Raw genomic sequence first — 21,424 nt, 5'->3', positions numbered from 1 at the left:
CTGTTTCTGTTTTGTAGATATGGTCATTTGTGTCATTTTTTAGATTCCACATATAAGTGATATCATATGGTATTTGTCTTTCTCGACTTACTTCACTTAGTATGATAATCTCTAGTTGCATCCACGTTGCTACAATTGGCGTTATTTCATTCTTCTTTATGGCTGAGTAGTATTCTATTGTATATATGTACCATATCTTCTTTATCCGTTCATCTGTCAGTGGACATTCAGGTTGTTTGTATGTCTTGGCTTTTGTAAATAGTGCTGCTGTGAACGTAGGGGGTGCATGTATCTTTTTGGATTAGAGTTTTGTCTGGATATATGCCCAGCAGTGGAATTGCTGGATCATATGGTAATTCTATTTTTAGTTTTCTGAGGAAGTTCCATACCGTTTTCCATAGTAGCTACACCAGTTTACCTTCCCACCAACAGTGTAGGAGGGTTCCTTTTTCTCCACACCTCTCCAGCATTTGTTACTTGTAGACTTTTTAATGATGGCCATTCTGACCGGTGTATGGTGAAACCTCCTTGTAGTTTTGATTTGCATTTCTCTAATAATAAGTGATGTTGAGCATCTTTTTATGTGCCTATTGGCCATCTGTATGTCTTCTTAGGAGAAATGTCTATTTAGGTCTTCTGCCCAGTTTTTGATTGGGTGGTTTGTTTTTTTTTGTTATTGAGTTGTATGAGCTGTTTGTATATTTTGCGGTAGGCAGGCCTCTCACCGTCGTGGCCTCTCCCGTTGCGGAGCACAGGCTCCGGACGCGCAGGCTCAGCGGCCATGGCTCACGGGCCCAGCCGCTCCACAGCATGCGGGATCCTCCCAGACCGGGGCACGAACCCGCGTCCCCTGCATCGGCAGGCGGACTCCCAACCACTGCGCCACCAGGGAAGCCCTGTTTGTATATTTTGGAGATTAAGCCCTTGTCGGTCGCCTCATTTGCAAAAACTTTCTCCCATTTCATAGGTTGTCTTTTCGTTTGATTTATGGTTTCCTTTGCTGTGCAAAAGCTTGTAAGTTTGATTAGGTCCCATTTATTTATTTTTGTTTTTATTTCTATTGCCTTGGGAGACTGACCTAAGAAAACATTTGTATGATTTATGGCAGAGAATGTTTTGGCTATGCTCTCGTCTAGTTTCATGGTGTCATGTATTATGTTTAACTCTTTAAGCCCTTTTGAGTTTCTTTTTATGCATGGTGTGAGGGTGTGTTCTAATTTCATTGATTTACATGCAGCTGTCCAACTTTCCCGGCACCACCTGCTGAAGAGGCTATCTTCTTCCCATTTTATATTCTTGTATCCTTTGTTGAAGATTAATTCACCTTAGGTGTGTGGGTTTATTTCTTGGCTCTGTATTCTGTTCCATTGATCCATATGTCTGTTTTTGTGCCAATACGACACTGTTTTGATTACCGTAGCTTTGTAGTGTTGTCTGAAGTCTGGGAGGGTTATGCCTCCTGCTTCCCCCCACCCCCCTCAGGATTGCTGTGGCAATTCTGGGTCTTTTGTGGTTCCATATAAAATTCTGGATTATTTGTTCTAGTTCTGTGAAAAATGTCATGGGTAATTTGACAGGGCTCACATTAAATCTGTAGGTTGCTTTGGGTGGTGTGGCCATTTTAACAATATTAATTCTTCCAATCCAAATGCATGGGGTATCTTTCCATTTCTTTGAATCATCTTTAGTTTCCTTTATTAATGTTTTGTAGATCTCAGCATATAAGACTTTCACCTCCTTGGTATTTCAATTTTTTGGTGCAATTTTAAAAGGTATTTTCTTTTCTACATTCCCTTTCTGATATTTCATTGCTAGTGTAAAGAAATGCAACCACTTCTAGTAGCGTTTGTGTGGAGTCTTTAGGGTTTTCTATTTATAGTATCATGTCATCTACAGAGAGTGACAGTTTTGCCTCTTCCCTTCCAATTCGGATACCTTTTATTTCTTTCCTTGTCTGATTGCCGTGGCTAGGACTTCCAATACTATATTGAATAGAAGTGGTGTGAGTGGGCATCCTTGTCTTGTTCCAGGTTTTAGTGGGAAGGCTTTCAGCTTTTCACCGTTGAGTATTATGTTGGCTGTGGGTTTGTCATAAGTGGCTTTTATTATGCGGAGATATGTTCCCTCTCTACCCACTTTGGTAAGAGTTTTTATCATAATGTTGAATTTCATCAAATGCTTTTCTGCATTTGTTGAGATGATCATGTGGTTTTTGTCTTCTTTTGTTAAAGTGGTGTATCACATTGAGTGATTTGCATATATTGAACCATCCTTGTGAACTTGGGATGAATACCACTTGGTCGTGGTGTATGAACATTTTTAAATCTGTTGGATTTGGCTTGCTAATATTTTGTTGAGAATTTTTGCATCTATAGTCATCAAAGATATTGGCGTGTAATTTTCTTTTTTTGGTGGTATCTCTGTTTCTGGTATCAGGGTGATGGTGGCTTCATAGAATGTCTTTGCGAGTGGTCCCTCCTCTTCAGTCTTTTGGAAGAGTGGTAATTTCTTCTTTAAATCCACCTTTGGATGAAAATACCAAGTTAAAGAAGTTTTTTGTTCAAATGAAGGCATAGGCCCACCAACAAAACAGCTTGGGCTCAACTTTAAGACCCAAAGTTTTAAGCCAGACGCTTTAAGTGTATCCCGTTGTGTCTGAGGTTCTGGGAAGCCCGTCCTCCTCTAGGAGATGGTCAGCTGCTGGAGCCCACTGGATCCGGGGGCTGGACTCGGGGGAGAGGCTCTTGGACAGGCAGGAGTTTATGATCCGGTGCTTGTGGAGGGGTTGGCTCTGTGTTTCTAACGGGCTCCCAGGCTGCTGCTGGTCAGGGACCCCAGGCTGGGGACCCCTGAACACGGGGCTGGGCATGTCCAGGTCAGAGCTGCCTCCCGGCCTGGGTCTCCCCTGAATGTCTCTGGGGTAAATAGCGTGTCGAGGGGCGCTGAGGAGGCGGCCTGCCTCGCTGCAGAGGGGACCCAGAGGCAGTGCCCCCGTAGGGAGGTGCCTCTGCTGCCGACTGGCTGACGGCGCTCAGCAGGATGCGCCGGGCCAGGGCGTCACCGTCACCAGAGCGCCCGCCCCACCGAGCGCAGGGCTGGGGGCTTGGCTGTAAGCTGCCCATTATCCTCGTGTGCGTGTAAGGTGAAGCGGGGCAGCCGCGGCCTGCACAAGGTCTGGGGTTTCTCACCACTTCCTTTCTTGGGGTCTTGCTCGCCTATCGGATCCGAACTTTCAGGCCCTTCGTCCCCCTCCCCTGACGCGTGCCTTCCCGCGACTCCTAACCTCGAGGGGGGCGCCCTGGGCCTGCTCTGGATCTGTTCCCATCAGTCGGTGGTGTGCTGGTAAGCGCCCTCTAAGGAAGAATCCTCGACTGGGCGTATCTGCCAGTTTCCATCGTGTGACGACTCCACCACGGCCGGTTCTCAGCCATCACGGAAGGAGAGTGGGGAGGAGGTGGGCAGTAGCTGACCGCGGGCGTCTCTGATGCCCGCATGCACCACGCGCAGAGGTGCTAGTGGGATGTAGGAAAACCATGATTCCCTTTGCTTTGAGCAGAGTGGTAACAAGTCAGCTCAATTTATCCACGAATAACGGTCGGGCTTGCAAAGCCCCATTCCGAGGGCCCCATTCCGAGGGCCCTTGTGGCGCCAGACTGCCACTCGCCCTGGGTCGTGGGCACAGTGGGGTCCCCTCGGGAGAGGGGCTGGGTCTCCTGGCGGCTCCCTGGCGAGGGAAGGGGCCGGACAGGCCGACTCAGCCCGCGTCTCTCCCTCGTAGAGACTGTACACCTGGACGCTAGCGGCGGCGGGGACGCGGCCTGGGCCGGCGGCCGGGGAGCCGTCCGTGTCGGAGGACACCCTGCCCTGCAGCGCGGACTCGGGCCTGTGCGGCGAGAGCGACTCGGAGCCTGGCAGCGGCCTGTCGGAGCCCCTGTCCCCGGACGCCTGGAGCCACGCCTTCCCCGCGGGCCCGGAGCTGGAGCCTGAGGACGGGCTGGGCTCCCTGGCGGCCGCGGAGAGCCCGGGGGAGGCCCTGGCGGAGCACGGGCGCTGGCTGGCGGCCTGCATCCAGGCCCTGGAGAGGGACGTGACTGAGGAGGAGCTGGCGCGGGTGGACGGCGCCGTGGACGCCCTGGCCCGCTGGGACCTGTTCACGGGGCGGCTCCCGGCCCCCCGGCAGGACCCGCCCTGCGGCCGAGACGGCGCGGGGCTGCGCCGAGTCCTGGGCGACAAGTTCTCCTCCCTCAGGCGGAAGCTGAGCGCTCGCAAACTGTCCAGGGCCGAGGCGTCCCCGCGGCGCTGGAAGGCGGAGGACAATTAGCACGGCTGCCGCGTCTTGTCCAGCACGGCTGGTGCGTCTCGTCCAGCGCCTGCCTGTCCCCAGGGCGCTGCGGGCCCGGCTGTGGGCGGAAGGGACGGTGTCTCGGGAAGCGGAAGGCGATCCGTCTGCACGTGGACCCCGCACCCCCAGCCCTAACCGCAGCCTCACGACGCGGCCGGGTGGGGGGGGGCGGGGTCCCAGGTACCCCGAGGGCCGTCCTCGGGCCGCACCCGACCTCACAGAGCAGGTGCCGGGCAGATGCCTGTCTCTCCTGCGGCCTGGGGCTCGGGGCTCTGCTACGGCGAACTCAGATTGCAAGGCCCCAACATGGGTCCTCCGCTCGAAGGAGGGCAAAGGGGGTCTTGTTGCACCCTACAAGGTCCCCCGCCTCCCCCGACCCCAAGCCCATAGAAAGGGCCCCTTTGTGCGGCGCTAACCGCACTCTGACCCTTGGAACTTGGCGTGGGCGTCTCCCTGAAAGTTCCGGGTGGCCACCACCTACCAGACCACGTGCCCAGAGATGTGCCGCTTCTTCTGACAACCGTTGCGGGAAGGGAGGGTGTCCCGTGTGCAGGTCTGAAGGTGCTGCTGCGTGCTGTGACTTGCAGAGGTGAAAGCAAACCGCGGCTCCATCCTCAGGACAGTTTTCTGACAAAGGTGGCCTGGACCCCAACACCAGTGAGGGCAAGGAGATGAGATTTGTTCAGAACACCTGTGTCTGTGTTTTTTTGGTCTCGTTTGACCAGTTGCTGAGAGAACAAGTGATTTAGATGTTAAAATACCCATCACCCCAGTAGAACTGTCTGTCTGCCTTTAATTTCGTCAAACTTTGCTTCCGGTTCTTGGAAACTCCTTTATGTGCAACACACACATTTGACTGTTAGGTTTTCCTGACCGACTGACCGTTTTCATTATCAAATGCCCCGGGCTGCTGCTTAGGAGTCCTGGGGAGAGATGCTTCTCGTCCGGACAGCAGAGCTCCCGCGGAGTGATGAGTAGTCGCAGCTACTTCCCATCTGGAGAGAGGCACGAACAGAAGCAGCTCCCACATTTCGTGCATATAGCTTAGACAGTTTGGGGGGGGCCTTCTAAGAAAAACAGTACAAACTACAAATACAGAATCAGGAGGGTCGCCCCCCAAGCAAGGACGCCTGAAGCCTCCTTGTGAGGTAGGTTCCAGCCCCAGAAAGATGGAAGGGATGAGCCCATCCTGAAAATAACGCAGCGAGGGTGCAGCTCTTCAGACCCGCATTCTCTGTTCCATGCGGTTGAAGATGCAGCACAAGGATCCAGAGGTAACTGATGGGGAGACGAGGACGAGCCAGGCTCTGCAGAAAGTGTGCTGGGGCCGACCCCACAGAGCGCGTGATGGAGGAAGGGAAGGAGGCCTCGGTGTCTGTCACTGTGAACAAACCACTCACCCCTTAGTGGCTTGAAACCCCAGCAACCTATCCAGCTCAGCTGCAGTGTGGACAGAGCGTACCCCTGGGGCTGGGCTGGAGCGTCCTGCTCTAGGGCGGCTCACTCACGGGGCTGCCGCGTGATGGCCGAGGGCCAGGGCCTTGGTCCTGTCCGGGTGGCTTGGGCTTCCGTGTAGTATGGCGGCTGGCTACCAAAGGAGGGGTTTCCTGGAGTCACGTGGAAGACGTGTAGCCTCTCGGGACCCAGCCATACTCCGTTAAGGCCGCCTGAAAGGCTCACCCAGGCTCACCCACAGGGAGGGGATGGAGATCCCACCTCCTCATAGGGGTGTGGTGAGCTTCTGGAAGAGCTCGGGGAGGTGAGAAAACAGGAAAAACCTGCCCCAGTTAGCATCTGCTGCTCAGATTGGCCATCATACCTGCGGCAAAATCTTACCTGTTTTTCTTCTGCAAAAGATTAACGACTGGAATGATGTAAGCACACACACAGGTGACGAAGAGAGAAGAGCCTGGCTCAGACTGAGGGAGGGAGCTCAAGGGGGTCGTTACGAGATTCTTAGTGCTGTCTGTCTGCAACTGTGGCCTTTGGCTCCCAACTGTGACGAGTGTCCCAAAAAAGCATTCTGAAGTGGGGAGGGACAAGCCACTTCCTCCACGGGCTTCACCAGTTGCAGATGGAGGACACTTTTTAAAGACAGCTGCTGGGAGGAAAGTTTTGAAATTAAAACGTTTAGGAGCAGAGATGATAGCTTCCTTCCTCTGCTCAAGTATCAGCCCAGGTTCTGCCCCTGCTGGGGGTGGAGAGCAGTTGGGGACAGTCCCCAGGGAGCGGCTTTTGACAGAGGAGGGGATAACGAACGCCATCTCCCATGGCAAAGTCACGGCTCACCAAGTTCAGGCTCAGACGTGGTACAGCTGGGCACCTTAACGGGGCTGAGCTGAAATAGCTTCAGATGACGGTTTCCGAGAAACAAGGGCCTGGTTTTTACTTATGCAGAAGCACCAAGTCAGAATCATCTCATCTCATCTCCTTATCTGTCAAAGGCCCCCCTGCAGGTCAGAAGGAGAGGCCTCCGAGCTTTCCCGCGGACCCTCTCGGAGCCCCTCACTCTCTGGTGGGACTGGGTGGAGGGGCTTGAATGGAGCTAAAAATACTTTGGGGTCGTGGCGTTGTGTCACCGTTCCCGTGTGAGATGGGGCTGGGACATCCACGCATGCCTCAACACATGTGGAAACTGTGTCCTGGTTAGGGGCGATGGGAAGCAGGGCCCTGGTCAAGAGGTGACAGACCCTCTTCCTGCCTCTCATTCTTCCCCCTCTTCTTCCCCAAAGCCCAAACTCATCGTCGGAGGGAGAGGAGGACTGTTCTCAACTCCTTCCTCCCCACCTGCGGGGCAGGAAAGTGGGATTAGCCCGGGAGCCCCTCCGCCGGCCCCCCTGTTTCCAGAGCGTGGGTCGGGGGAGGGATGTGGGCCTGTTAATACTGTCCCGTGGGACATCTGATTCAGGCCTTTCTGGGAGGAAAGCAATCTCTGCAAGGGCTTAAAAAAATAAACACACAATAGCTTACCCGAGCAGCTAATATTAAAACGAAGAGTCCAAATTTAGATCCCACCAAGTTCAAAGGAGCGGCTGTAGCATTCCAGGGACGGACACACACAAACACACACACACACACAAGGTCCATTCGCGGGGCCACAGGAGCTACTCTGCAGACCCGCCAGGCAGGGCCAGGCGGCTAGACCCTCATCCGTCTGCGGAAAGACAGGGAGCTCGTCCTTGCAAATAAAGCCCCCCTTTGAACCTGTCCTTCTAAGTACCAGGGAATTTCTTACATCCCTGCAAGGTAGATACCTTGATCCCATTTTATGGTTAAGGGAGCTGAGAGGTTTGCTCATCTGCCTGAGGCTGCAAAGCAGGGCCTGAGAGTCCCAGCGGGTCTGCTCTGACTTAGCCCTGCGTGTTCCGGGTCTTAGGAAAGCACACCGGGGAAGTCTGAGCAGGCAGAGAGTCAGGAGGAAAGCACAAGGCTTGGGAGGTCTGCACCCCGGGCTCCCTACTTGGGCCGCAGCCCTGCTGGCTCTGCCCTGGCTTCTAAGGTGGCCAGGAAGCTGCCTAGTGGCTGCAGCACTTCTGGGCCAGAGACTCCCCAGAGGGCCGAGGAATGGCCTGGGTGGGTGGGTGGCCGGCTCTCTGGGCGAAGATGCCAAGGTAAAGAGAGCCCGGAGCTGCTGGGGCTTTGATTTGTTTGTAGAAAGAGGGCGAGGCCCCAGCAGGACTATTTTTACCCTGAAGACCGGGAGGATCAGGGCTTTGCTGGGCGGCTCCCGACTGAGCTGGAGCCCACGCGCCCGGGAGTGGACAGAGGCCTCTTCCAGGCCGCCTTCGCCCGCTGCGGCCAGGCTGCAGAGGGTGGCTGGCGCCGGGGACCCGAGGCCCGGCCGGCCCTCGACCCCCGCCTGCCCCAGCGCTGGAGTCTCTAGTGGAGCCAGATGCATCCTGGTGGCTGTAGGGACGACTGTCCACAGAGGAGCCCGGTTCCAAGGAAACCCCAGGAAGCAGCAGATTTACGGCCCCTAGAACGACAGGCTGTGGAAACTAAGCACCGAGAAGAATCTGGGAAATGCCTACTGCGTGGCTGACAGCACCACGGCCTTGGGAGCTGCTGAAACCCGTGCGAAGAGCCTGCCTCTTCCAGCGCCCCCATCTGGGAGAGCCCAAAATAACCGAGGCTTGTTTTTGAACTCTGCTTCTTGGGTAAAGAGACGGATGAAAACGAGCTACGTCAGGGGTTTATTTTAAAAAACAATTTCCAAGAGGCGTCCCAGGGCCACTACGTGTTCAGTCCAATGCCCCTATCCCAGCGGCGAGCCAGGGCGGCCGAGGACGCGCTGGTCAAAAAGGCGACTCCTGGGCTGCTGGAGGGGACCCGTGGGGCATCCCACCTAGCGCACGACCCTGGCTCTCCGCACCCTAGCCGGAAGGGAAGCCAGGTCCCCCGGGAGGCCACCAGCGCTTCCGTCAGCATCCTCTCTGCTGAGCCCTCCTGTCCCTCCCGGCCACGACGCAGCTGAAACGCCCTACAGCCAGGCCCGCGTGGCTTCCCTCGCGTCCCCCGGATGGTCTGAGACATTTACCGTGTGGTCTTTATGGTGTCCCGTGGTCACCACGGGGATGTCTGTTGGCCTCTCACTGGCCGGTGATCAGTGGGGAACCAGTCAGGAAACCCACTCCCAGGCCGCTGCGGCGCCTGCAGTCTGCACTCACCTGCCACGGGGACAAGGCGGGACAAGGTGGGACGAGGCGGGACGCTCCCGGGGTGGCGCTGACCCGCCAAGGCCGACCGGCTCCTCCTCTTTCCCTCCTTCAGCCTTTGAGCCACAAAAGGTGATTTATTTTCACTGTTTCTCGCAGTGCCTGCCCAAAGCAAGAGGGGATTTCAAAAGGGGGGCGGGGCCGACCGTCTACACTGGACGGTGGTTGCAGCCGAAGCTGGGGGGATGCTGGGGGGCGGCGGGGAGCGGGGGCTGTGCCTGCCTCTGTCCTCCTGCCCAGCTCGGACTGTCAGTGGGGACGCCCCTGGGGAAGCCCTGCCGCCCTCCTGGTTCAATGGGGGGACGGAGCTGGTGGCAAAGGTGTTCCTGGAAGGAGAGGAGAGAGCCCCACGGGGACCCAAGGGTACAGATGGCAGCTCTTCTGAGAGCAGCACCTCGTGTCAAAGGCAGGGGCACAGGGGAGCAGGTCCACCTGTGCCAGCAGCAGAAAGTGCAGGGAGGGGCTCCCCATCTACCTGAACTGGCACTGAGTCATCGTCCGCCCTTGCCCCTGGGGAAGGACCAGGGCCGTTCCTCTGAACGTCCGTTTGGGGAGAGTCCCCTTCGGTGGACGGTGGGGACAGTGGCGTCTGGGCTGCCACCTCACCTCAGGTGAGCGGGACCCAGGCTGTGGGAGCTTCTGGGAGCAGAGGTCGACACTCCTCTTTCTTCCTCTGTCCTCGGGCCTCCCCGGCCCTCTCCCGCTTCTCCCTGAAGCAGCCGGTAAAAGTGGGGCTCCCGTTAGCTCAACCCCGGCTTGTCACACGCTCCGAGCAGAAGCGAGGCCTGAAAAAGGTGAAGGAAGGTCCAGGGGACCGTGGCCCCTCGTCCCCCCCATTGTTGGCCCCCAAAACAGGCCTTTCTCAGTGGCAACACCTTCGTCGGATTACGTGAGCTTCAATCACAACTTGATTAAACGACTCGATCGGCCTCGTTCTTATGTTTAAAAGTCCAGAAGCCAAGTGGAAACACACGCACACGTAGGCATCTTAATACCGGGATTATGGATGACTTCGACGTACAGAATAAATTCTGTGTAATTCAACTTTTTAATGCTTACAGATTACATTTTCAATCTCCAAATTAATGCTACAAAACCTGAATCCTGAGGGAAGAGGATGATATTCTAGAAGTCTAACTGAAAACAAGAGAATTCATCACTTGAATGTAATAAGTAGTTCCTTCTTGCTTGGAATGCACAGTGCCCGTTAGACTCGACTTGCAGTGCGGCCAGCGCTTTCACTGTGTGTGCACCTTCTAGAAACGGAATGGTCTGTTCTCCTCCTTAGAAGGGCCTCCTCTCAGAGACTCGGATCCTTGTTGATGTGGACAGACTGGGAGAGTCTTTATTTATCCACGACACGTCCACCCAACACACATCCACTAGACACCTCTTCTGCTCTAGTCACTCTGCCCAAAGTTTAAAAAAAACCTTATCCACTGCACTGGCTCACTTCATAAATGCTTGTTCCTTGTATCCATGCTTCTCAGGGTGAAGGTTGATGTTTTTGATGCGACATAACAAAAAGGCTACTTTTTCTTTTTTTGGGGGGAGTGTCATTACTTCTACTTATACTAACATTACCTACAACATTTCTTCTGCGGTGACCCTGGAGGTTCGACGTTGCCACTCAGCTGTGTTCTTGCATTTCATCCAGACTGCAGTCTGTACTTGTGACGTCGTTGAGACATGCCTGACCCTATGGTTGAGTAAACACTGGAGAGTACGTGGGATCCCTGCCAGGGAGGGGACGGGATGAGGGAGCAGAGTCCGAGGCCCAGACCCCAGGCTCTAACCACCCACCCACCCCTCTCCTGCCCGGTGCCCACTGGAGCCCTGGCCACCCGCCCCAGGGGTGGAGCTTCACCCAGGAAGCTGGCAGACACAACAATGAACACGCACTCAGGGACCCAGTAACATGCTCCCCGTTCAGGGGGCCTCGCTCATGGCTGCCGCAGGGCGCCAGGGACGCAACACACCAGAAGAATGTAATTTACGGCAAGTTTTAATAGATTTATAAAAGTCGTATATACAAAACATGTTAAACTAACCCCCGTAGCTATACAATACACTTTTTACACTGCATCATGTATCTCTTAACCTGGAACACAGCATCTGTAAACCGAGGCCTGTCCCCGCTGTTGGTGCCATTATGGGGGGGAGGGGAGGGGTGTGGAGCTGCAGTGACACCCCAGGGGCGGCGCCCGTGACCCAGCACTCGGCTGTGGCCCTTGAACTTCCTTTCCGAGTGGAGCGAGCCCGGGAGAGCTCAGAGCTGTTTCTGCAGCCGCTGCCGCAGCAGATTATCCCCACAGCCCTGCCCCGCCACGGGGTCCCCCACGCCCTACAGGGGCCACAGCACGGCACTGAGGAGGTGAGCTGAGGACGTGGCAGAGCGGAGGGGGCCGAGCACACAACACTGAACTTCCTGGCTGCGCTCGTGTCAACATAGAATAACATGCCTGCCAATTTTAGCTGCTTCGAATGGACTGAAGGAAAAGACACTTGGAATGTTTTGCCATTTGCATTAACAGGTCAAAAGGTAATGCTTTAAGGTCCTAGAGATGGGCAGACTCAATAGAGATCGCTTTTAAATTTCTTGATAAACAGGCTTGTTAGAGAATCTAACAGTTAAGATGACGGTCAGAAAGTTTCACTGGGTGCCCGTGAGCCCTCCTGGGACAGGCCTTGGCCCCGGCTTCCACAGACTCCGCAGTGAGAGCTCTGGCCACCTGTTTGCCAGTGAACCTGGAAAAGGTGCCCGGGCTCGTCCAGAAAGCTTGGGTGAAGAGGGAAGCCACAGAGAACCGGCTTGGTTAGCCCGACTGTCAGATCAAGGCTGGTTCCACGTTTGTGACCTGAGTTCCAGAGTCTTCTAGGTGACAGTGCTCTCTGCCCGGCGTGGGCACGGACCTCTTTAGAAGACAGCCGGACAGACGGTGGTGAGGAGACCTCCTGCGTCCCCCAAGGCTGCGGGGGGCGTCCCCGGGGGCCGGGCCCTGAGCAGAGGGGCTAAGGCCCCAGGGCAGAGGGTTCAGCTGCAAGGCGCGTGGCAGTCCCGTGAGATGCCGTAAAGCGCCCAGGCTGCTGCGGCAGCACACCTGGCCAGTTGCCACTCAGGGTGGGGCCTCCCGGAACCCCATTCTCAGTTCCTTCCCGACTGGAGAAATTCTGAAGTCGGCTGAAGAGCTGGGCCCCTGGACCAGCACCGGGAAGCAGCAGAACCCACAGCGGAGGGCCTGTTTCCCCCAACTCACAAGGGTCATGCTCTCAGCTGCCCCTACATTGGACTTCTCTCGGCCGGACTCCGGGTCAGCCTCACCAGGCGGAATGCGCGGTCCACCCCTCCCCAGTGCCCACACCGCCTGGGCCACCAGAGCGGTCTGGCTCTGCAAGCTGCCGGGAAATGCGGTCCCGCAGGGCACCTCCACCTTGACTGTGAACAGCTGCGGTGATGTTCATTTGGGGGAATCACTCGGCTTTTGAAAGCACAAAATAAACTGTGTTAATAAAAAGGCGCCCGATGACAAGCCTGGAACAGACAGATCAGGACGACTGTGAGCCCGCGCGGCTCAGCCCCGTCGACACCTGCCGGCCGCGCAGAGTGCCGGCTGCCTGCCCGGGAGGAAACGCGGGCTGGTCCAGGAACCCCTAGTAGCTGCTCTAGTGTTTCACTGTGGTTTGTGTTACACACACACAAAGAAAACCTCCGGAATAAAAACACTACCTTCACAACCAGCTTGGAAGTGGAGAACCCAGTTTCCAGGGGGAGCCAGGTGTGCGCTTCTCTGTGAAGCAAGCCACGGGGCCGCGTTTACAGCAAGTCTTCAGGTCCCTATAATAAGCACCTCACAGCGACGTGCCAAGGTCCTCGCTGGATCTGAGGAGGAGGGAGGCGTCATAGGTCGGGTGGGACACAAGAGCAGTTCCTGCCTGTTCTCAGCTACTCCACACCCTAATCGCAGGCTGCCGGGGAGGGCCTGCTGCCCTAGAGTTCTGCGTTTTGGGGCAGGAATCTCACGGTCTGTTTCTGAGTTCCACCCCATTTCCTACCTCTTGCTGCACTCAGACGCCGATTCCCGGGAACATCCATCCTGCTAGGATGCTTGAGAACTCACTCGGGCTGGCAACATCCCGCTCCTTCCCGCGGTGACCTGGGGCGGGAGGCTCGCGTAGCAAGTTCCCACGCTGAGCAGCGCTCCGCTCTCCTAGGGGCTCACGACCACCGTCAGGGTCAGCAGAACCCCTGCAGGTGTGTGGTCCACACCGAGGAGCCGCTCTGGGTGTGGCGCATCCCATGCCATCCAGCGAGAGGCGGGCACTGGGGGTGCTTCTGGCAGGTAGCAACCTGTTGTGCTTTGAAGTAGGTTTTCACCTGAAAAGGCGCCAACATGGTGTGGAAACCGAAACCACCTATTTCAGTGCCCTCCTGCGCGCCAGCGAACACCCAGCCTCTAGTTCCAGCAGGTTCCGGAGGGCGGGACCTGGCAGGAGAGGGCGGGCCCACACGAGTAGCTGGGCCTCGCGTGCCGTGAAGTCCTCCTCCAGCAGAAGGTAGGAACCACACACCAAGAGTGGGACCGAGGAAGCGGAGTGGCCCTTCCACGCCCCAGGGGCTCCCCTCCACCCACAGCGAGCCTTCCCCTTCCCTGAACTCAGCACGGACCGCGTGCCACCTGCCGTTAAGGGCTGTCAACACAGCGAGTGCCAGCCTCTGAGCCGCCTTAACCAAGCAGCTCCTTCCTCTGGGGACCCGCCACCACCCTCTTCAGGGCCCAGCAGGTGCCTCACAAACTCAGTCAGTAAAAGCAGCCCTTGCTCAGGGGGGCTGAGCTCTCAGCCCCCCGCCAGCTGCAGGCCCAGCACCAACCTTGGCACCAGGGCCTGCGCCCGCCCCGAATGCCGAGTCCGTGAAACGCAGGGATCCCACACGCAAGGCCCACCTCTCCCTAGCGCCGCCAGGCAGACTGTAAAAGGGCTCGTCCTCTCCTTCAAGCAGAGCTCTCTAAAGTTCCGGGCATCACTGAGGAATGAGGTTGCTGAGCGCATCTGATGTACCTTACGGAGAAGGTGGCGTCAACAGGCCTGAAAGGACCACCCGACATGCTGCTGAAGGCTTAGTGGGAACTTCTGCTCTTCACTTAAACCACAACAGAAAAGCCAGCATCACTTTCTTCCTGAGGCAGGTCGTAGGTCACAGCAAGGGGAGGATTCGGGGGCCAGCACGTTGTGGACCACAATTCCAGCGGCCTGGAGGGAGTCCTCCATGGTCCTCTGCTTCATGGCCTGTGACCCCGGCTGCACAGCAACCACCTGGGAAACCAGGAGTGCGTCCACGTGATGCTGTACTGCACAGGTTCTGGGTGGCTCAGCCCAGGGCTTTGCAAAGCCCCTCAGGTGACCTGACTGCGGCGCCAGAGCCGAGCATCGTGATCTGATCCAACTTTTACAAATGGGGAAACTGGAACTCAAAGACCTTAGCCCTCAGCCACGTGGATAATGACGAGTACAAGTTTCTCTGGGGGCGGGGGGGGGGGCAGTTCTGCCTTCCCCACATGTGGACGCACACAACGCCTACCCGGGTGATGGCCACTGGACAATACATACGTGCCTTTTCTACAAGAGAATCCTGAGCGCCACGAGCTCCGTCGGCTGGGAAGCATTCGCACTTTGCATCAGAGGTTTCTTCGTTTTGTGATGGGGACGGTCACCCCACGGGGTTGCGGAGAAAAGAGTTCCCACCCTTGCCTTCCCTTGGGCTTGGCCCAGCCTCCTGTCTCTGGCCACATCCACATCCATCACCAGGTCCTCTCCTCGGGCCCCCAGGTCTCAGGGCAGCAGGATCCCTCCTTCACACACACACGTGTCTTTACATGTATTTGCCCCGTTCCTTGTCCTGAAGTCGTGTTCTAGAGGCATCCACTCAGTGACAGCGCTCCTGTGTCCCACGTGGAAATAAAAACTGTGATCGACAAGTAATGAACCTGTGATCGACAAGTAATGATCGACAAGTAAGGAACATTAGGAGTTATCCAACTGCTCTGAATTTTGGGGACTGTCAAATTAATGTTGACTGCACATGCTGAGTTATTTTCTATTACGCAAAGGAAAACTGAGGATACATCCAGAGACTGAAGGTGGTCAGATCATCAAACCAGCCCCTCCTGCCAATGCTAAAATGCTGTGCAAAGTGTAAGTGGTGAGCAGTTCACCCCGACTGCTCTCCTCCTAACGGTGCCTTTACTCACGATACCAAGTTAGTGTCTGTTCCCAGTATGCCCAAGTTAGTTAGTCATAACTAATAATCTTGTTTCAAGATTATTTCCTGATCTTGGAGTTGAAATAACCTGACTCATTTTTATCAAAGAAGTAAAAAAATTACAAGAATAAAGAGTCTAGAGAACTCTCTATATAAATTACAAAGCTACAATGCAATATCTTTAAAACAATTTCTCTACAAACTGAAGGGTTAAAAAAATATTTCAGTAAAAAACGTACATGTGTCCTTATGTGTAAACAGTATAACTATGAGGAAAATATCTTAGTTTGAGGAAGTTTATTGTTACATTTTTGTAATAACAGATGAGGCACAACTATCTCAATAAAAAAAGACAATAATCGAGGGTAACAGTGAAATTAAAATAAAAAAATAGAAAAGCCTAAGGTTTTGGAGAGAAAAGTGACTATAATCTATGTGTAGAAAGGCTGTAAATGGTTTCAGTTGACCTTGCAAAGAGCGATCTTCTTCTCGGAAGCCGACCAATCATGGCATTGAGGGCCGGGCGCCTTGCCAGGACTAAGCCGTCCACTCAGCTTACCGTGAAGAGGGGAGCCCGGCCGCAGCGGGGAGAGCAGGTCAGTTCTGGGCCAGGCAGGGGCCCCCCTCGGGCCATCCCCCCTGCTTCCCAGTCCGCTCAGCTTCCCTGTCTATACCAACTCGCTTCCGCCTCCGAAAGCAAACCAGCAGCCGCGTCAGACGGTTGAAAGGACAAACGGCGCTTGCTGACCGTGCTGACCCCACTCGCCAGCAAGACGTTCGGACGGGCACCTGCACCGGCTACGCCGACCGCCCCCTCCGCCAGACCACAGGGAGCGCTGCCAGGCTGGTGAGGAAGCGCGTGGGTCCCGACACACGTGTGAGACCTGGAACCCGGCGGGCGAGGAGCGCTCGTGCCCCAGGACAGGTCCTCTGAGCAGCGACGGCGGGGTCTCGGGCCGCCCTGACGCAGCCTGTTGAGAATGTTCTTTTTTCTTTCAGCCTCGGTCATCGGCCCCGATCCCGGGGCTCGCCCTCTCAGTTTATGAAGAGCCACAGGAAGCAGTACAAAAACAGCAACTTTTCTCCAGCCAAAAAAAAGCCGAAACCCCAGCGAACATCGACAGGAAGCCTCGAGCGCCCAGAGAGACAGGATTTCATGTCGTCTCCTCATTAAAACCCTGTGATAACAAGGCTGACTCAGAAGCAGTTTCTTTCCTCCCTTTCCTCCTGGGCCAGCATCTGCCACAAGATCCCTGTTTATCTGCTGGGTGAAGGCAAGCAAGCCACTCACCAGGGACACAGGACCGGGAACAGTGTGGCCTGGGGATGGGGCCCGGGGACGGTTACTCAACCACAGGAACATTCTGGTGCCACTGACAGAGGAAGCTTTTTTCTCTTTTAAATGCTAGGCAGGGTCCTCAACACGCCAGACACTTTTGAGTAGAGTAATACACAGTGGGGACCAGTTTGGAATGCAATGTATTTTTAAACACAGTGAAAGACACCTGGACAGAGTAACCGGACAAGTTAACTGAGTGTAAGATTGACCAGCTCGCGTCGACATTCACAGCCTCTGCAGTTTCACTCAGAGGAGACCACGTCCAACACTTTTCCTGCTACATGTGTACGTTAGTAGAAGCAAGAGACCGTGATGAGAACCTCGATTCTCGGCCACCAGGAGGCAGCGCGGAGCCCGGGGGCAATAACGAGGGCTCCGCTGGCAATGCCGCCAGCTCTCGGAAGCCCCTGAGAGGAAAGGAGCTCTCCACTTCCTCCAAAGAAGGAAAGGCTCCCTGCAGCCGACTGCAGCGTCGGAGACGACTGAGAAGACAGAAGAGTCATCTGCAAGGCCAGCTGGTTGAAGTTTTTGCCGAGGGGCAGGGAGGGTGGGCACAGAGGCAGCGGGCACTGCCCTGTGCAGAGGGGAGGGGGCAGGGCGGGAAGAAAGTGCAGGTTGTGGGGCCTTAAGTCCACACTGCCAGCTCTCACTGCCACCCTCTCATCTGACAGCCGGGCCAGGGCCTCTCGGGACATCGGCACAAGAGACTTAAAAGGCAGCACGCTCCCTTGGGGAAGTGGTGGCGACAGCCCACGCTTCACCTCCTACAAACCACCCTCCCCCCCCGCCCCGGCAACACTCCTCACCAAGCACTCTCGAGTTAGAGAGAAAAGCCATCTGCAAAGATGTCGGTTTTCGTGTCTCTGTCGTTAAAGACAGAGTGTGCGCGCACGCACACGCAGTCCTCGGTTACATTGTGTCAGAGAAGGAAAAAGAAAGAGAAGGAAGAAAGCTGTAAAAAGAAAGAAAGCTGTGTCATTAAGCACTACACGTTAATACCAAAGTGATCGCTCGGATTTTCAGTAGTTTCACTAGTCCCCAGGATTCAGTAGCTAACATCAAAGTGTCGCGTCCTTTGGCCTAGAGCGTGGCGGGCCTCACGGCACCCCTGAGCCAGGTGTTGGGGGCACGGATTCGGGAAACCCGCTCCGGGGCACCGGGGAGATCTGGCCTGTGGCCGGCGAGGCTGCTGAAGGACCACAAGAGTGAGGGGCGTCCTCCTTCACTGCAACATAATATCCTTCAGGTTCTCTTGCAGGATGGTGTCCTTCACAGCGTGAAACACGAAGCGGATGTTCTCGGTGTCTATGGCGGTGGTGAAGTGGTGGAAGAGTGGCTTACTGCGATTCCGTCTCTTCCGGTCGAAACACTGGACCAGGTAGCGCTGGACGTCCTCCAGCCTGTGGGGGTCACCCTTGAAGTCTGGGAAGTGCTTCTTGATGCTGACAGTCTTTACTTTCTCCACCAGGAGGTCCATCTTGTTGAGGAACAGGATGATGGAGACGTTGAAGAAGAGCTTGTTGTTAACGATGGTCTCAAAGATGTTCATGGACTCCACCAGGCGGTTGGTGCGCCTGTCTTCCATGAGGACCTGGTCGTACTCACTGGACGAGACCATGAACAGGATCGACGTGATCCCATCAAAGCACTGGAACCACTTCTGGCGCTGAGACCGCTGGCCGCCCACATCCACCATCTTGAAAGGGATTTTTTTGATGACAAAGTCATGCTCCACAATGCCCTTGGTGGCCTTCCTCGCCAGCAGGATGTCCTGCTTGCTAGGAAAGTAATTCTGTAAAATAGGATAAGGGAGAAATTCAGGAGAGGAAGAACATGAGAAAACAAGAACAAAAAGATGGGGTGGAAGGAAAGAGAGTTACAGTGACTTTTGAGAGAAGCTGAACCAAATACCAGAAGCAACTTTCAATTACAAAAATATAAACTCACCATGAAACAAAAAGTGAAGGAACTAAACAGCTCATTTCAAAATGAACAAAGTCTCATCAGGCTGAGGAAGGGTTATCAGAATCTTCACTGTTAGGCCCCACTGCAACCTCATCGGCTTTCTTCTCCACAGGAGACTTCCATCTGTTTTTCCTGCACCATAGCTACCTTTCTGTTTTTCTAACTTCTAGGGCACACGCATTCCAAACCCTTACTATGAACTGACTTAACTTAGGTTTTGCAACGCTATTTAAACTTAGCCTGCAATATATTTAATATGTTATCCTTGGAGGACTCTTAAAGTCTTTAGCAACACACGGGCAACTGTGGTCACTCAAACCACTTTGATCCTGCACTATTAACAATCCTCCAGTGATTACTGCACACCAGCACTCACGCATCATCCTTGCCAAAGATCCAAACAGGGCTGAAGCCTCTAGCGCCAACGACCAATTCATGAGGCACAGAGCGGGGAGAGAAACACCTTCAACAACACTGCAGGGATGGAAGAGCAAAACTGAGACGCGAGAAACCCTGCAGGAGAAATAATGTACTTACTCCAACAAATAAACTGAAAGGAGGAAAAGATGGAAGGAGAAACCTAAAGAATAAAAGAAGTCCAAGTGCCATGGACCAGTTGCAATGGATGGACCGTAATAGGATGTTGACTCAAACTACTGAAATAAAGCAGCAGCCACAAGAAGACTCTAATGAGACAACTGGGAAAGTCTCAAAACTGACTTGATATTAAGGAATTACCGCTAATTTTTTAGGAGCAATAATGGCATTGCAGTCGCCTGACACCACAAACACGGCTCATGAGGATGGCGAAAGCCCTCACCGCTTGGGCTGCTTTGGTCTCCACACAAATGTTTTCTAATCCTGGATCACAGACGCCTGGGGTGGGGGTCTTACTCACCAGCTGGCCAATCCGGTCCAAGTTATCCAGGAAGTACTTCACTGATTCACCCTGTCGTGGAGGAAATAAGAGTCACAACTCAGTCTAGGTTGAGGAACCCTGATTTGGTAAAATGACTGCTACTTTGCCTCTGTGTAAACAGGAAGGCAAAGTAAAAAGGCTAATAGCATACATGTATTTTTTTAAATTAAAAACACCATTAAAATTTAAAAATGCAATTTCTCTAGCTCTGATCCCAAGGTTCAAATTCAGACTGTGTTTTCCAAAGCGCCCCTGGCTTGATCCTGGTGATGGGCAGGGTACTGACTCCCTTCCTTCCCAGATATGGAGACTGGCCTGCTCCAGGCCACGCCACCAGGGAGCTAGCGCGTGAGATTAAGTGTCTGTGAATGGTTTCGCTCCTGGACAGCTGGCCCAAGGCACTCTAGCCACCGTCTTTGAGGCACATGACAAAACACGCACCAGTTTCTGGAAACAGGCCTGACATTCCATTATTACGTCACATATTTGTACGACCTGATTTACAGCCTCGAACGAGGGGACTCTTTGGTCTGGATTTCCGTGCTGGGATGACCAGTCTTTCTCTACCCACTGGACGTTCTCCGGACTGAACGTCGATACAAACCAGGGCCGTTCAATAGCCAGAGTGACCTTGAAAATCACCCACGGTCCTGTTCTCGGAGGACTGAACCCCCCAACGCGGCGGCACTCACGGGGCATAAGGAGCGTTCAGAGGGCCTTCAATGTCGATTACATGGAGGGAACAGAGGCAGTGGAAGTGAACGAGCAAAAGCTCCCCTTAAAAAGTGGGACGTTGATTATACCCCGTGTGCCCAGAGGACACGGCTTCCTGCAAGGTTGCACCCTGAGCCTCACTCTGCAGACAGGGACCGGCGAGGACGCTGGGAGAGTCCCCCAGGGAAGCCACGCCAGCCCCGTGTTCTCACGACAGTGGAGGGTGGCAAGGAGGTGGCACTCTGGGCTTTTAGGGAGGAAGATCATCTGGAAGGTCCTGGATGGCAGCTTGAGCTGAGACTCGTAAAAGACGATGAGGAAAGACAGGAGCGGCAAGCCCTGGTTCCTCCCTCCCCACGGGCCTCCTCCGGGCCTGAAGAAGAAGCCGACGGGTGGGCTTCCTTCAGTGAAGAATCAACCTTCCCATGTTAAAATGGAGGCCTGTGGGTGATTCGGCAGAGAGCATTTTGTTTAAGGAACAGAAACACACCTTCCCTGCGTCACAGCACAGACCACGATTTGCGATATGACCTTCCTCCTGGGCACCCGTGCTGTCAGGGCACAGGCCGACTCTGCCCTGGGAGGCCGGGGTCCGGGCCGGCACGAACACCTCGCCTCCAGCTGCGGCCCCCAGCCCGCACACAGCTCCTCCCCGTGGAGGGGAAGCTGGGTTCAGTGCGGCGGGAGGTCGTGCCCCTTCCCGCAGCTGCCGATCGTGCCCTGCTGATTGGCACAGCCTGCCTCCTCCCATGGCCGGACAGGAAACAGCTGGTGAGCGAAGAGCTGCCGGAGTGGATGCCAACTCACCTGATTTACGGCTACTCCTTCCCCAAAGCTCCCATCTCTCTTACCCCCCACCGCCTCTCATTCGGGGCCCTCGGAGGCACGACGAGAGCTCAAGAACAATCAAGGCACTGCCCGTGTCCCCCGTGCATCCTTCCAGGAAGGCGGGGCAGCAGGGGCGGCCCACAGCCAGCCTCCTGCCCGACTCGGGCGGGGGCTCCAGGCACAAAGACAGTGGGACCAGCACCCGCTCCCACCACCACCCGGCCAGGGGTCTTGGCCTGACTGGGCACAAAAAGTCACGGCAACGCAGATACCCCGGCCATGTTCTGTCACCACGGCATGACAGTCGTCCCGGTGGCAGGCACCGCGACATGGGTGCAAGTGC

At 55.0% G+C, this 21,424-nt stretch overlaps 2 protein-coding genes across 6 annotated transcripts in view; one reads left to right on the top strand and one right to left on the bottom strand.

Annotated features, from left to right (window-relative positions):
* AMZ1 (archaelysin family metallopeptidase 1) overlaps positions 1 to 5,354 on the top strand; it is a 32,612-nt gene extending 27,258 nt beyond the window's left edge. For all 4 annotated transcript variants that reach the window (XM_060032525.1, XM_060032522.1, XM_060032523.1 and 1 more), the window contains exon 7: positions 3,779 to 5,354. In XM_060032525.1, the coding sequence (XP_059888508.1) occupies positions 3,779 to 4,321 (543 nt within the window). In that variant the 3' untranslated portion in view covers positions 4,322 to 5,354. The remainder of the gene's footprint in view (positions 1 to 3,778) is intronic.
* A 5,591-nt stretch (positions 5,355 to 10,945) lies between these two features.
* The window catches only part of GNA12 (G protein subunit alpha 12), a 117,453-nt gene continuing 106,974 nt past the window's right edge, over positions 10,946 to 21,424 (bottom strand). Inside the window, exons 3-5 of one of the 2 annotated variants that reach the window (XR_009522177.1) lie at positions 19,519 to 19,569; positions 13,111 to 18,447; positions 10,946 to 12,937 (exon numbers count right to left, since the gene is read on the bottom strand). Coding sequence is in view for 1 of the 2 variants with exons in the window: in XM_060032526.1 (XP_059888509.1) it covers positions 17,878 to 18,447; positions 19,519 to 19,569 (621 nt within the window). In the remaining variant the exon portion in view is untranslated. Of the gene's footprint in view, positions 18,448 to 19,518; positions 19,570 to 21,424 lie in introns of both variants that reach the window. The other variant, XM_060032526.1, reaches the window with a different exon arrangement.

This window comes from Delphinus delphis, chromosome 15 (assembly GCF_949987515.2).
Source record: "Delphinus delphis chromosome 15, mDelDel1.2, whole genome shotgun sequence".
Lineage (NCBI taxonomy): Eukaryota > Metazoa > Chordata > Mammalia > Artiodactyla > Delphinidae > Delphinus > Delphinus delphis.
Note: the sequence above shows the minus strand (reverse complement) of the source record. Positions and strands in the feature narration are given on the sequence as shown.